General features: G+C 40.1%; 1 protein-coding gene across 3 annotated transcripts in view; it reads right to left on the minus strand.

Annotated features, from left to right (window-relative positions):
* Positions 1-14880, minus strand: part of LOC143034633 (uncharacterized) — a 166897-nt gene that overhangs the window by 60585 nt on the left and 91432 nt on the right. For all 3 annotated transcript variants that reach the window (XM_076200973.1, XM_076200976.1, XM_076200972.1), the window contains exon 3: positions 4746-4865. In XM_076200973.1, coding sequence (XP_076057088.1) covers positions 4746-4826 — 81 coding nt within the window. In that variant the 5' untranslated portion in view covers positions 4827-4865. The remainder of the gene's footprint in view (positions 1-4745; positions 4866-14880) is intronic.

Raw genomic sequence — 14880 nt, forward strand, 5'->3', positions numbered from 1 at the left:
GACGTCACCGAACATTAAACGGTGCTTCCATATAATGATGGGAACTAGTTGCTGACTCAGTGGAGTAATTTTTGTCCCGGGGGCAAGCAGGAACCATCAACCCTAAAAAACGTAATTACTTTGTTATTGGGCGACCCACCCGGTAACTACATCGTCCGCACACAGAGCGTTGTCGCAAACAAGCTTACGTTCATGGGCGCAATTACGAGGAACCGCAAAATTGCACTGTATAATATATCTATTTTTTACAGTAATAATTTTTTTTTTTTTTTTTTTTTTGCAGTGCTCATGTTATTAATGCACTGGTGCAGGAGGGGCAAGTTTTTTCAGTGAGAAAATAATATTCTAAACTACTCACGAAGCTTTGTTGTTAATGGACTAGTGGAGGAAGGCTAGTTTTTTCAGTGAGAAAATAATGTTTTGAACTACTCATGAAGCCAAGGACTAGTAGAAGAGGGCTAGTTTTTTCAGTCAGAAAATAATATTTTGCACTGCTTACGAAACCATGTTGTTAATACACTGGTGCAGGATGGGCTAGGATTTTTTGGCAGTGAGATAATAATACTTGGCACAGCTCACAAAGCTACGCCCTTAGTGCAGAGGCCCTTTCGTGAGGCTGAATGACGCTACAGAAGGGTCATAAGAGCTGCCCCTGGGGAGTTGAGAGAGAGCTCGCGGTCGGTTGGAGGACCTTATTACGAAGGGGGAACTTGGTAATTCCACGCAGAAGAACTGCTTGGCATCTGAAGCTTAATATCAGCTGATTTAGGAACGGGGGTGTCTGGCGTGAGGGAATGCCTATGAAAAAAAAAACCCGCAGGGAATGATGGCATGGCAGGAACATGTCATCTGGAAGAGGAAGGCAACTGGCGACAAGCAAGCCAGAAAACGTACTAAGAGAGGACGAAGTCTGTTGCTGCAGCCATTCATCTACTTGCGATCATTCGACTTTCGATTTTTCGAAGTTACGATGGATTTTGGCAGGTAGAAAAATTCCCTTCTGTGTGTTAATAACTCTCCTAAGTACGTGTGTTTAAGAAAGCTTAGGCTCATTTATGATGATTACGTGTTATTGTGTTCACGGCTCGGTAGCGACTAAGGTCTGAGCGCCATCACCACTTTTTCGACTTTGGATTTTTTCCACTTCCGATGGGCTTCTCGGAACAGAATCCCGTCGTAAGTCGAGGACTACTTGTACAGCGTTTCCCTGTACTTGATGAAACTCGAACGATCGAAAAGTTGTTACAATAAAGAGTATGTCCTCAAGTGGTAGTTTTCCCAAGTTAACATGTTATATCTTCACTAATTCACTGCTTCTTGCAGGCTGCATCATAATTTTGGCATCACAACCAATTCGTGATAAGGGGCCACAGATAATCATCATCCTTTGGAATCTATCAGCAGTGTGTCCCTCTCATAAGATATCATTATGAGAGAACATACTCGCTTTTCATCTTTATCACCTCCCGCAGCTCATCCTTTCACTATGATATTGTACTTCACAGACTCATTTAGTTTGCGCCGGACGATTTTATTCCGTTAATGGAACGAACACGTCATGACCGTCTCTGTTCACGGTGAAGTGCTTTATATATTTTCTTCTGTCTTCTGACTACTTTTCTCTGATTGAGGAACGGCACCATAACGACTTGCCCTAGTTTCTACTTTCTTATTGGGTTGATCCAACGTGCAGCCATCACGACGTTTTTTCTTCTTCTTCTTCCTGTTAACAGGAACCACTCGAGGTGAGAGTGGTTGGGTCTGTGAGAGGCTCGTAACGGCTGGAATGAAAACAAAAACAAACGCACACAATCACGCACACACGCATATTCATCCACTCACTGACTTTCTCTCTCTCTCTCTCTCTCTCTCTCTCTCTCTCTCTCTCTCTCTCTCTCTCTCTCTCTCTCTCTCTCTCTCTCTCTCTCTCTCTCTCTCTCTCTCTCTCTCTCTCTCTCTCTCTCTTTCTCTCTCTCTTACAATGCGTGCCTTGAGCACTGTCTCCCTTCAGCAACAGGATGGTATGTGTGTGTGTGTGTATGTGTGTGTGTGTGTGTGTGTGGGTGGGTGTATGTGTGCGTGTGTGTGTTGATGTGTATTGTGTATAAGGTCATAGCATTATCCGTAGATCGGGCCATACGAGCTATGAAGTTCTCATCCAGAAGAGTAGTCTATCCACGAGTCCGGCGCGTGGATAAAAATCAAGGTTAATCACACACACACACACATTGGGAGAGAGAGAGAGAGAGAGAGAGAGAGAGAGAGAGAGAGAGAGAGAGAGAGAGAGACGTACGCACGCGCACGCCTACGCACCCACTTTCACCTACCTCCCCTCCCTCCTCCCTCCCTCCCTCACCTACCTTCGAGTCCCGACTACTTCCACCACCCGTTCAGGTTGTTGCTCTCCTCCTCCTCCGAACACTCGAGTCGTTCCTTTCACTCGACAACAACTCTCATCCTCCACTCAGATCTTGAACGTTTCCGGTCCTCTACTCGACTTCCTGCTTGATACAACCAGTCAATCAATAAATCGGGGAACGTCTTGCCTTCACTCAAGCGGTCTTACCCTTTTGCAGCCCCGGGATCTTCCCTGTCAAGCTGGACTCTCGATTTATCCCAACTGTCTTTAGGCAAGATGTGATTTGTTTGATGTGACTGTCCTATGAGGGTGTTCCTTCGGTAGCGTCTACTCAGTCTCATCTGCCTCGGAAACCACCCCATGAGCAGGGTCACTGTCCAGTAGCTTAGGAATTCAGCTGGCGTTCAGTGATAAGGCAGGTTACTCGTCTCATCCCAGGATCATCGAGTGGTTCAGTTCTGAAATATTCCTTCAGTGATGTCCTATGTTCCTTCGTGGACACTCTTTGTCGAAGACATCAAGTTGTAACTTCAGAATCTACATGAAGACCCAAGTCTCATGTTCACATAACAAGGCGTGGATTACAAGGCCTTTGAATCCACGAGGCCTTGTTCTTATGCACAGGTATTGCTGTACAAGATGCTCCAGTCGCGGCTCCATAACTCCATAAGTCATTCCCAGTCGTCCACTGATTTCCAGGTCTGAACCTCAGATGTGTAAATCTGAGTGTCAAGATCTGGCGTGAATATCACTAAAAATTTCACCTATCCGCTGAGAGCAAACTGCCGTTTTGTCCATAGAAATCCTGGATTCGTCTCCTTTTTCCACTGGCGCAAGTGGGAGTACTGGAACGTTCATACGTTCTGCAAAGAGTGCAACGTCATCGACAAAGACTAGGTCAGCGATCCAGGCACTACCGACCGTAGCTCTATGCCTACTAGCAGCTACTTTTGAATAACTCAGGACTTATCCTAGTTCAGTGCTTTATCCCCATATACACTGGAAAAATCTTCAGCCAGGTACATAGCACACGGCAGAAATTAAACTAATTATTTCGAGGCGCGATACTCATAGCCTCAGCACCATCCAGTGCCTCTCGTGCAGCCGAGTCAAATACCTTCTTCAAGTCCACATAACCCATCATTAGCTTCTGGTGAAATGCAAGACGGCGTCCTTTGGGAACGCAGGAAGTTACGACCCGATAAGTTGTGGGTTTCTGAACCACGAAGCGCAGGACGTTAGAGCGGTAGTAGATGATCTTGTATTCTCGCCATAAGCACATGGGCACTTTGCCAGGAATATTTAACAGTGCACCGCCTCTGTAGTTATCACAGTCATGTCAACTACCCTTCCTTTTCAAGACAAGGGCGATAAGAACATGCTGTCCGTCAAGAGGGAAGATATCCGGCCGTTAGACAGATACAGACACACCACAAAGGTCACGTATACCACGAACTCTACCTTCTCGATGGACATTCTCAACACTGTCTTGACTTCGAACGAAATCGGCGGGGGATTCATCGTTGGGTCTGGGATTCGGGGAAAGGGTTCTGCAAACGATGGACAACTCGTTCAAGTAACGAGGTTTAGCATCACCGGTAGTCATACGCATCGTGAATGGGCGTCAATCACGACGCTCAGTGGAAGAAAAGACGATCAACTAAATGCAACCAAAGGAGAGGCGAGACTTGCTATAAGAAATTAGATCATTCTTCTTCCGCACAACACTTCATCTATCCATTCACGTTTTTTATTAGTTCTTTATTTCCTTTTATTCTCTTATTTATCAATTATTCTATGCATTCATTTGTTGGGTTAATCTATTTCTTCTTATCTTTAATGACAAATTTATTCTTCATTCATTTATCCATTATCATGGGTGTGTGTATGTTGTGTATGCAAATGTATGTATATGCACGCACACACACAGCACAAACGCACACGCACACACACGACGCAAACGTACATATACAGCACAAACGCATAAGCACATGCACAACATATATGCACACACACATACACGACACAAACACGCGCGGGCACACCCCCATACACGCACACACACATACACGCACACACACACACACACACACACACACACACACACACACACACACACACACACACACACACACACACACACACACACACACACAGTCATTCTGAGATATACATGCACTCACACCGACGTCTCTCTCTCTCTCTCTCTCTCTCTCTCTCTCTCTCTCTCTCTCTTTCTCAGTGTGTGTGCTTGTACACACGCGTGCCTAATGCAACGCATCATTTCACAAATCCCTTGTATATAAAACTGTATTACATTTAAGCCTGCCATAACTTTGCTCTTAATGTAACCTCGTGTATTTTTATAGTCATCCCTTTCACTTGCCTTATTGTTGGTTCCGTTGGAGAAAGTGGCCAGCGCAGTGGCCGAGCCGACGCTCCTCGTTCGAGGTAAAGTCGACGACATGACGTCAACTCGATGTCAGATCGACCTCTGACGAACCCTCTGGAAAGATACAAAGTTGTTATGAAAATTCGTCGTTTTATGAAGTTTCCATGTTCATAATTAATCTGAGATCTGAACAACCAAAAGCTGAAATCATGTCAATAGGAAATTTATGTAGACGTTGTTGGTAACCTGGAGGTCTCACGAATTAATAGACATTTCAAAATGGTTTCCTTGTTCGAACACACACACACACACACACACACACACACACACACACACACACACACACACACACACACATACTGAAATAATTTCAGTATCGCTGCGCTGCGAGTTGTTACTCCAACGCTCGTGGGCAGGGAGTTGGGTGTGTGTGTGCGTGTAAGGTCACAGTATTACCCATAGATCGGTCATACGAGCTCCCATTAGGGAGGTTAATAACTGTCGATCACGAGTCCAACACGTTATCCAAGACCATGATGATGATGATGATGATGATGATGATGGTGGTGGTGAATCACACACACACGCGCGCGCACACACACACACACACACACACACACACACACACACACACACACACACACACACACACACACACACACACACACACACACACACACACACAGTTACACAATCACACAAGCACGAACACACGTTTGGTACAGCTATTGGACAAACTGCCTTGAAATCCACAGCGAGACTAATTGCACAGTACATAATTAAGTAGTAGATTAATAAATGAATAAATAGTTTAATAGGCAAATGGATAGGTGACTAGATGAATAAATAACATAAGTAAGTAATAAAAATATGTTGGTAAATAATAAAAGAAGATAAACAGATATATTATATACCAAGGTCTGAGCAGGTTTGAGTCCTGCAAATCATAAAGAAATGAAACATGAATGAATATTCAAGTACATACATACAGCTAAATGAAAAGTAATACGACACATTGGTTATTTTTATTATTATTTTTTTCTATCGTAAAACTTTTTACTTCTATGGGACCATGTCTACCTAATGTTTAATGTTTTCATTATCGACAAGCCTAGCCAAGCATTTTTTTTATCTACATAACGAACGTCCGTCATTTTCCGCTCAATTTATTTCATTTAAACAATAATATAAATAAATATAAATATTAAATTAATATATTTAATTAGACATAATGATTATATAAATATAAATGATAATGATAATTACATGAAAATATATAGATATAATAATAATATACATGAATAAACATAATCATTATATGAATATATATGAATATATATATATATATATATATATATATTTATATATATATATATATGATATTACGTAATGATTATATCAATATAAATAAGCATAATAATTGTATAAATATAAATATAGTAATCATATGAATATAGATGAGCATAATGATTATACAAATATAGGTATACATGATAGATATGTAGTATAAGAAAAATATAACATATATGAATATAAACACAATTTATAAATATACATTTTATATAACTAAAGTGAATCACTAGTAACAGCAAATATCACTCAAATAATTTCCGACAGTTGCCCCGAAACATTGGAAATTATTTTTTACATATAAACATATACTATAAATAAATATGAATATATTTATATATGAATTTACAAATACAAATATGCAATAAACAAACTGGAAATACACCGAACTTAGAGAGGCTCCTCTTGTTTTCTCTTACAGAAGACACGCTGAAACGTTTTAACCCATCTTTATTATGACTTATATTACCAGATTTGTATTTAGATTATTAAAATCCGTTCAGACGCAACAGAGAGGCCGACACCACGATGGAAAGGAAGTTTATTCATCTGCTCTGTTGGAATCTGGGACATTGCGCTATCCAATCCACGATGACGTCATAAACAACTCCCCCTCCCCACCTCCACCTCACCCGATGACGAATCATCTTCCACTTCCTGTTGACATATTTCATGTTGATCCTTCGGATCAGTAGAATCATGATATCGATGTCAAGTTCCATGATTATACGTGCGTGTTAGTTCAGTGTTTGTGATGGTTGAAATCATGTTGGGAAAAGGATGGTGAGGTTTTTTAAAGCTTTTGTGGGGGTAGAGGGTAAGTGAATTACACACAAAGCTTAATTATTCCCTCGACCACAGAATAGGATCGAAAGTAAGGAAGTGGGAAGTCGAATATAGGGGTATTCAAATGGGTCAATGGCTTTAACAAGGGTGATGTAGACAAGGTCATCATATTAAGACAACAGAGCAGAACTCACAATAATGGATTTGAATTTGGACAGATTTATATTTAAAAGGGAAATGGACAAAAACAGGTTTACTAATAGAGTGGCTAGTGAATGGAGGAGACTTAGTAACCATTTAGTGAGCGCAGAAACTGTTGGTTGTTCTAAGAGAAAGTTAACTTCATGGATGGGGATGATAGGTGGTAATGGACATGGAACTGCTAAGTGTAGGCCTTATGGCCTCTTTCAGCCTCCTTCATTCTTATGTTATTATAAGAATAGAATCCCCTGGCGGCAGCAAGGGTGAAATGTAAGTTGCTACACGGTGCGGAAGGAGAGCATTTGATGAGAAGCTATGCTTTGGAGCAGCTTTTCCTATTGTTGTCTTCTTGATGTATTCCTCAGGTGTCCCGAGCCTTTGCCTGGCGCAAAAGGTCTGTGGAAACAATCCTCTTCCTTCGTAGCTTCGCTCTTGTTCTATGCGGCAGAATTCATGGCTGCTGGGGGGAAGTTGGTCGAGCCTGTCGACAGTTGTTTGGAGTGGGAAGGGTGGGGTGTCTGCATGGGAGCTTGTGGAGGTGCAGCAGCAACGCGCTCCCTGGCGTGTGACCCCCAGTTGATGAGGATCAAAGCTTTTGATTCCTGTGTCCAGAGGTCTAGCAGTAGTTGACGAAAAAGGAGGAGACTAGTCTGTGCGCTTCAAAGAGTCCGTTCAGAGTGTGGCATACTTCCCGCATATTAGCCATTCTGCCAAATCAGCTTTAGTACATGCCCCTCTCTCTCATTTCTGATGTATATGTTATTTGAATTTTTTTATATTCTGTATATAGTAAAGGAAGTTGTAAAGTACAATGTGTACCACTTTTTAGGATTATAATAACAATTTAAATAAATTCTCTAATACGTGGCAACAGAGCTTTTTCCCCTCCATGTTGCCACGCCGAGGAGGTGTCACAGGGGAGACAGGTGGTATGGGGTATGGGGTATGGTGGTATGGATTATAACAACGATTTGAATCAATTCTGGTATGGTGGTATGGATTATAACAACGATTTGAATCAATTTTCTGACACGTGGCAACAGCGCTTTTTCTCCCCCCATGTTGCCACGCCGAGGAGGTGTCACAGGGGAGACAGGTGAAATGGGGTATAGGTAATCGTGGCCATAAACCTAAAAAGTGATATTCGTTGTACTGCACAGCTTCCTGTACTATATACAGAATGAAAAAAAAGGTCAAATAGCACCTAAATGGGAAATAAGAAAGAGACATGTACTAAGGTTGGATTTGGCATAACGTATGCCAAAGATTTGACACGACGTATGCCAAACAATGAACGGACTCATTGAAGCGCACAGACGCAAGTGTTGACAAAGGTCTTCGAAAAGGGGCAAATCATTTCCAAATGGGTTAGAATTGGAATTTTTCAGGAGTAATGAAGGCTATTCTTTATATTTTCTGAAAACAAAGTTTATGTGTTTGGGTTTCAAAAATTATGTATTTCTTCCTGATAAGAGCCAACATACATCATTGTTTTTAAAGTTTCTTATAAAAACGAGGTGCAATAATTTTAAGATAAATCATCTTGTTTATTTTTTCATGTCTAGAGAGGGGTGATGATTTTTAACACAAAATACAACTTGGGTTAAAAAGTAAAAAAAAACTTGAAAAATGCAATAAGAGTTAAAACATATAAAGATGTATAAATATAAAATGAATAAATGAAGTTAAGAGAAAACGTAAAAGAAAAGAATTGTTCTGCAAAGACCAACAATGATGGGTGTTTTGGCGGCGAGGTCTTCCCCTCTTAATTGGAAACCGTGGTCCCCTCATCCACGAAGTCTCTTATCGACTCGGAATTGAGTCTTCGAAAATATACTCAACTATAGTGAGAGTATACCCTGAGAGCCAGGATTATATATATAACAAAGTTCTTGTAATATACTCTATATTTGCCACCCACATCCTACCTCCAACCTCCATTTGAATAACTAGAATATGACTTCACTTACAGAAATCTAGATTTCTCTAAGAACATTTCAACAATGTGTCTAACATTCGTATAGGTTTACAATCTCTTAGTTCATCATTCATATTCGTTGCATATGACGGAAAGATAATTTGACATTTGGAGATTTGAAAAATAAAACATTGTAACCGAAGTTGTTTCTGCTCAAACGAAATGTCAGCTGTCGGCGCAGGTGAAGTCCGTGGAAGCCCAGTGTGATAACCTCTTGATGGATTAAGTGATCGTTTCCCTCGGCTGAATAAAATCACCTGACGACAAACAGAAAAGACATACAAGTGAAGAATCGTCACCCCAGATTTCGACAGGGTGACAGTTCTTCATGTGGGCTATCCTAGGGTGACAATTCTTCATGTGGGCCATCCTGGGTTTACGATTCTTCGGTTGTATAAGTTGATGGTAATAAGCATAACCCTCATTCAGCCTAACTTAACCTAACCTAACCTTAACTTAATCTAATCTTTATTTCACTGTTGATATTCGGCCTACTGGGGTGACAATTCTTCAGGTGGGATCTCATGGGGTGACGATTCTTCTTGGGGGCGTTCTGGGGTGACAATTCTTCATGTGACCCTATTACTGTAATATAGATATATTACTCAAGTCTTGTTACTTCTTCGTTTTCTTCGTCCCACGAAGCACCTTCGGCATCCTATCCAGTGACCTCTTGCAGACAAAGTTTCTGAGCTCATCGACGCCCTAATTAAGAATACGTCAATGAAAGATCTCTAATACCCCAATACCAGGTCGAGCACTACTTATTCAGACTTCTTCAGAGACTAAATTCTTCCCGTTCTTTTTTTCTTCACGCCGAAGAATGATACCTATTTCCTTGTGTGAAATAAAACCCACCAGTTCTTGCTACGCTATTTAGATTTTCTTTTAATCTTCTCCGTCTTTTAAGTCCAATCTCGTTATCTCCTTTTGCATTTCCGCGTAGCATTTCCTCGTAGGCTCTTTCTTTGCCTCTTCCTTACCCCGACCTCATTTCCCTCCCATCCCCCCTCGCCCCTCCCCCCCGTTCTCTCCCCCCCCCCTCACCAGCGCCTCAAAGGGATGGCGTTGCAGAAAGTTAGCGAGTGGTAACGCTCAAAGACGAATCATGAATCGCTTCATTATGCGTTCGAATGTGAGAGTACTACTGTCACGTCCCCACAACTCTTTCGCTCCAGGGTGTGTGCGTGTGTGCTTCGGCTAAATAAAATCACCTGGCGGCAGACAGAACAAAGATGCAACTTCAACGAAAGAGTGAAGTTTTTAAGGACACATTAATTATCATTCGTTATCGTTGTTAAGTATAAGTTTGCCGACTAGAAATATTTTCGTGTTAAAGAATGTAAAATGTTACAAGCAAATATGTTGTGAGCGACATGATACTCATAGGGGTTATCATACAGAGATATTTTTCCTCCAACGTCCGATTAATCGACGGTACCACCCACCTCCAGAATTTTTTCCACCACAAAACTATGGCAAACTATTGTGGTTTCGTAATAAGAATACGTATAATGTCATTTGACATGTTGGAGGGAAAATAAATTTCTCCATCATATCAGATTCCTTTCCGAAAGCTGCTGACTGAAAATCTGCTCCGAAAGTCAGAGGAAAAATATCCCAGTGTGATAACGCATTTATACATTTTACTTCATAATAGAGTCCGTAAAATTTATAGAAATTTCTTCGATATGATTTGCTCAAGCCTGACGGAGAAAAAAAAAAAAAAAAAAAAATATATATATATATATATATATATATATGTATATATATATATATATATATACACATATATATATATATATTTATATATATATATATATATATGTGTGTGTGTGTGTGTGTGTGTGTTTATATATATATATATATATATATATATATATATATTACATTTAAGATCAAAAGTCTCGCCCAATTTCTACTTTGTTCAGTATGTGACATTTTAGTACATTTCCCAAAACGTGAAATGTCACATCTATCGGTGCAAGTTTTCTCCAGTTCACTCGTGTGTGTGTGTGATTCACCATGGTCTTGGATCATGTGTTGGACTCGTGATCGACAGCTATTTCCCCTCCCGAAAGAGAGCTCAGAGCTCATATATGACCAATCTATGGAGTGTTTGTGTGTGTGTGTGTGTGTGTGTGTGTGTGTGATTCATCATGGTCTTGGATCACGTGTTTTACTCGTGATCGTCACATTTTACCCTCCCAGATGAGATGTCAGCTTATACTGTATATGCCCGATCTATGGGTAATGCTGTAACCTTGTATATATGCATGTATGTATATATATATATATATATATATATATATATATACATATATATATATATATTTATATATATATATGTGTGTGTGTGTGTGTGTGTGTGTGTTTGTGTGCATGTGTGCGTGTATGTGTGTTTGTGCGTGTGTGTGTGTGTGTGTGTGTGTGTGTGTGTTCATTTATTGCATTAACATGTTGCATTAATATCTTTCATGTAACATGTTGATGCAGCATATTACATGCAGCACCAAGGGAGTCATGGTAGCGGGTTCGAATCCCGTAACTCCAACTCAAAGAAGGGGCGGCATGGCGAGAAAAATTCTCCCTGCGGGAAGTTTTGGTTGTGGTCTTGATGAATGTGGAGATATAAAAGGACATTTTCGACACATATGTATAATAATAATAATAATTATGATAATAATAATAATAATGATAATAATAGTAATGATAATAATAATAATAATGATATTAATAATGATAATAATAATAATAATGATAATAATGATAAATGAAAAAAATTAAAGATAATTTTTTAAATGAATAGTAAATAGATAAATGAATAATTAAAAATGAGAAAATGAATAAGTAAAGATGAGGAAATAGATCAACAATTAGATAAAGGTAAGGAAATAGATAATTAAGAAGAATGAATAAATATAAAAGTAAATTGAATTGAATAGATAAATGAATAAAGAGACGAGTAAGTAGATTGATGAATATATGAATAGAAAATTAAAAACTTTAGATAGACAAAAATAAGAAATGAAAAAGCGGGCCTAATAAGCTAATTAATCACAGACGTTATCCCTACACAACATCTGGGTGATAAAAGTTGGTCAACCACGGAAAAAAAAAAAAAAAAAAAAATCCCATGTTTCCCAGGAAATTTCGGCAGCATCGTGGCGAGCCGGGAAGGAGGCCCGATTTTTAAAGAACCCTTTCCTCTGGGCGTCCTAGTAACCGGAACCATTAGGTAAAGATAATAATAATGGTAATGAGAAAAGTGTATAATAAGTATAATAAGATCCTGAGAGGCTCTCTACCTTTATGTTTGAAACGTAAAGTTTACAATCAATGCATTCTACCAGCAATAATCTACGGGTGTGAGACTTGGAAATTAACGAAGGCAATGGAAACAAAACTAAGGACAGCACAGAGGAGATTGGAGAGATCAATGATGGGAATAACGCTGAGAGACCGAAAGAGAGCAAGTCGGGTGAGAGAGAAGACTAGAGTGAAAGATATTGTGGAGGCGGTAAAAGAGAGGAAGTGGAATTGGGCAGGTAAGTTAGTGCGAACGACTGATTAGCGATAGAGCAAGTGTGTTACTGAGTGAACGCCGCGAGATGGGAAGCGTGGAAGAGGGAGACCAGACAGAAGGTGGAGAGACGAGATTGAGAAGTTTGCAGGAGTGACGTGGCAGAGGATGGTGCGGTCGTGTGAATCATGGAATGCTATGAAGGAGGCCTTTGTTCAGCAGTGGAGTCAGGATGGCTGATTTGATTGAATGAGTAGAAGTAGCTGGTACGGTGTACCAGTTTGTTTCGTCCCCATCCCAAGTCCTATCGCCTCTGAATTAGGGAGGGAAACATCCACTGACCCGTCCTTGTTATACTTACCTGAGGGCGGGGCATCTGTCGGGCGACGCTCTGGAAGCTTTAAATCACATCTCGGGTACAAGCGGTCGAGAGGAGATGTATGGGTGAGACCGGGCGATATGTACCTCTATAGCTTTCTAATTACTGAGTACTCACTTGTAGTTTTGGGTGAGCAGTCCTTAACTGGCTACTCTTGCTGACATTAAGAGCACATCACCATATCAGAACAGCACTTAGCCCTGTGACCTTGGCCCTGTCACCTGGAAGAGATTTGTGGCGGCGTGTGGCAATCTCTAATTAGGGTGCGCCTTCGTAAATAAAATTAAGTTGGTATTCAGGGGCTGAGTTGGCCTTCGAGAGTATGATGGTCGTTTTCAGTAGGATCGCTATTTTAGCCTCATCTTTCTGGTTATGCTTGGTCTATCACCGTCCTTTCAAGGAACGAGTCTTTGCTGTACCTGTTTATCCACCCTCTTCAACCCAAGAAAAATTACCGAATAAAATTATATCTGTTCTTGTCCACACGTGTGCGCAGTGAATGACAAAGCACGTCGACAGAATGAATTTATACCTCATCATAGGCTTGTTATCAGGACCTAGCGGGGTTATTCAAGTTTATAAATGACTGGTATTTCCTAAGAATGACCAGGATCATATATACTTGGAAATCCAGTACTTTGGAGCGATGGGCTCCAGAAGGGCTAGGGTCATTTGCTTTTGTTTAGGATGATTGCATCGCGTAAGTATTTTCAATCTTCGTAGAGATCAATTGTCTTCATGGTCCTTGCTGGAGGATACGAAAGACGAGCAGAGCATAGTAGAAAGACATTTTTGTTCTTGTTTTAGGATGATATGAATAATGTCTACGATGGTCTCCATCCTCTGAATTCGCTACAGGTACATATTCGTTGCACGTAGAGGACGGGCTGGGGTTGTATGAAGAGGGTAATTGTCGCTGTTTGTTGCTACGCGTCCAGTCGGTGGCCGTCTGTCGATCTTGAAATGGCGTTCAGAACGTATGGCATTGATATTATTCATCATTTCATTGCTGAACGGCATGATCACGTTAACATTCTCTCTCTCTCTCTCTCTCTCTCTCTCTCTCTCTCTCTCTCTCTCTCTCAAAGGATTACAAAGACCTTTTGGTCCATAACTAGGTCGGATGCGAAAAAAATTATAATTATAAATAAATAAATAAATAAATGAATAGCTAACAATTACAGTAATATAAATAATAGTAGAATAAATGAATAGATAGGTAAAGTTAAATAACAAACAGGTAAATAGTAAATAATTATAAATTGACAGCTAATGATAAATGATAATCAAGCAAATAATAAACAAACAGACAAATAATAACAAACAAATAAAAAATAACTTAAATAAATGGCAGGCATTACAGCATCTTGCTTAGGTGTTTATCTAACCAAATCTTAAAGCTTCGAACTGAACTACATTGCACTGCGTCTGCAGGAAGTTTATTCCATTCATTAACTACATGGTTGGTAAAGTGTTTTCTACCCACTTTCAAATTAAATCTATTTCCTGACAGTTTGAGACCATTATTTCTTGTCAGATTCTCATTCAGTGTGAAAATTTTGTCACATTTGATGTTGTCAATCCCCTTTAGAATCTTAAAGACCTGTATCAAGTCACCTCCGAGTCTATGTTTTTTTTTAGGGAAAACAGATTAATTTGTTTCTGTCGATTTTAGTATGATTTATTTTTTATATTTGGAATCAGTTTTGTGGCTCGCCTTTGCACTTTTTCCAATCTGTTTCTCTCTCTCTCTCTCTCTCTCACACACACACACACACACACACACACACACACACACACACACACACACACACACACACACACACATAATGAAAACACGGGACGTGGTTGTTGGGAAGTTGTCTGCATTTCACTGGGGCGCTTAACTTTCCACGGCGACCACGGCTATGCA

The sequence above is a fragment of the Oratosquilla oratoria genome, chromosome 17 (genome assembly GCF_046742065.1).
Source record: "Oratosquilla oratoria isolate Oo_2021 chromosome 17, ASM4674206v1, whole genome shotgun sequence".
Classification (NCBI taxonomy): domain Eukaryota; kingdom Metazoa; phylum Arthropoda; class Malacostraca; order Stomatopoda; family Squillidae; genus Oratosquilla; species Oratosquilla oratoria.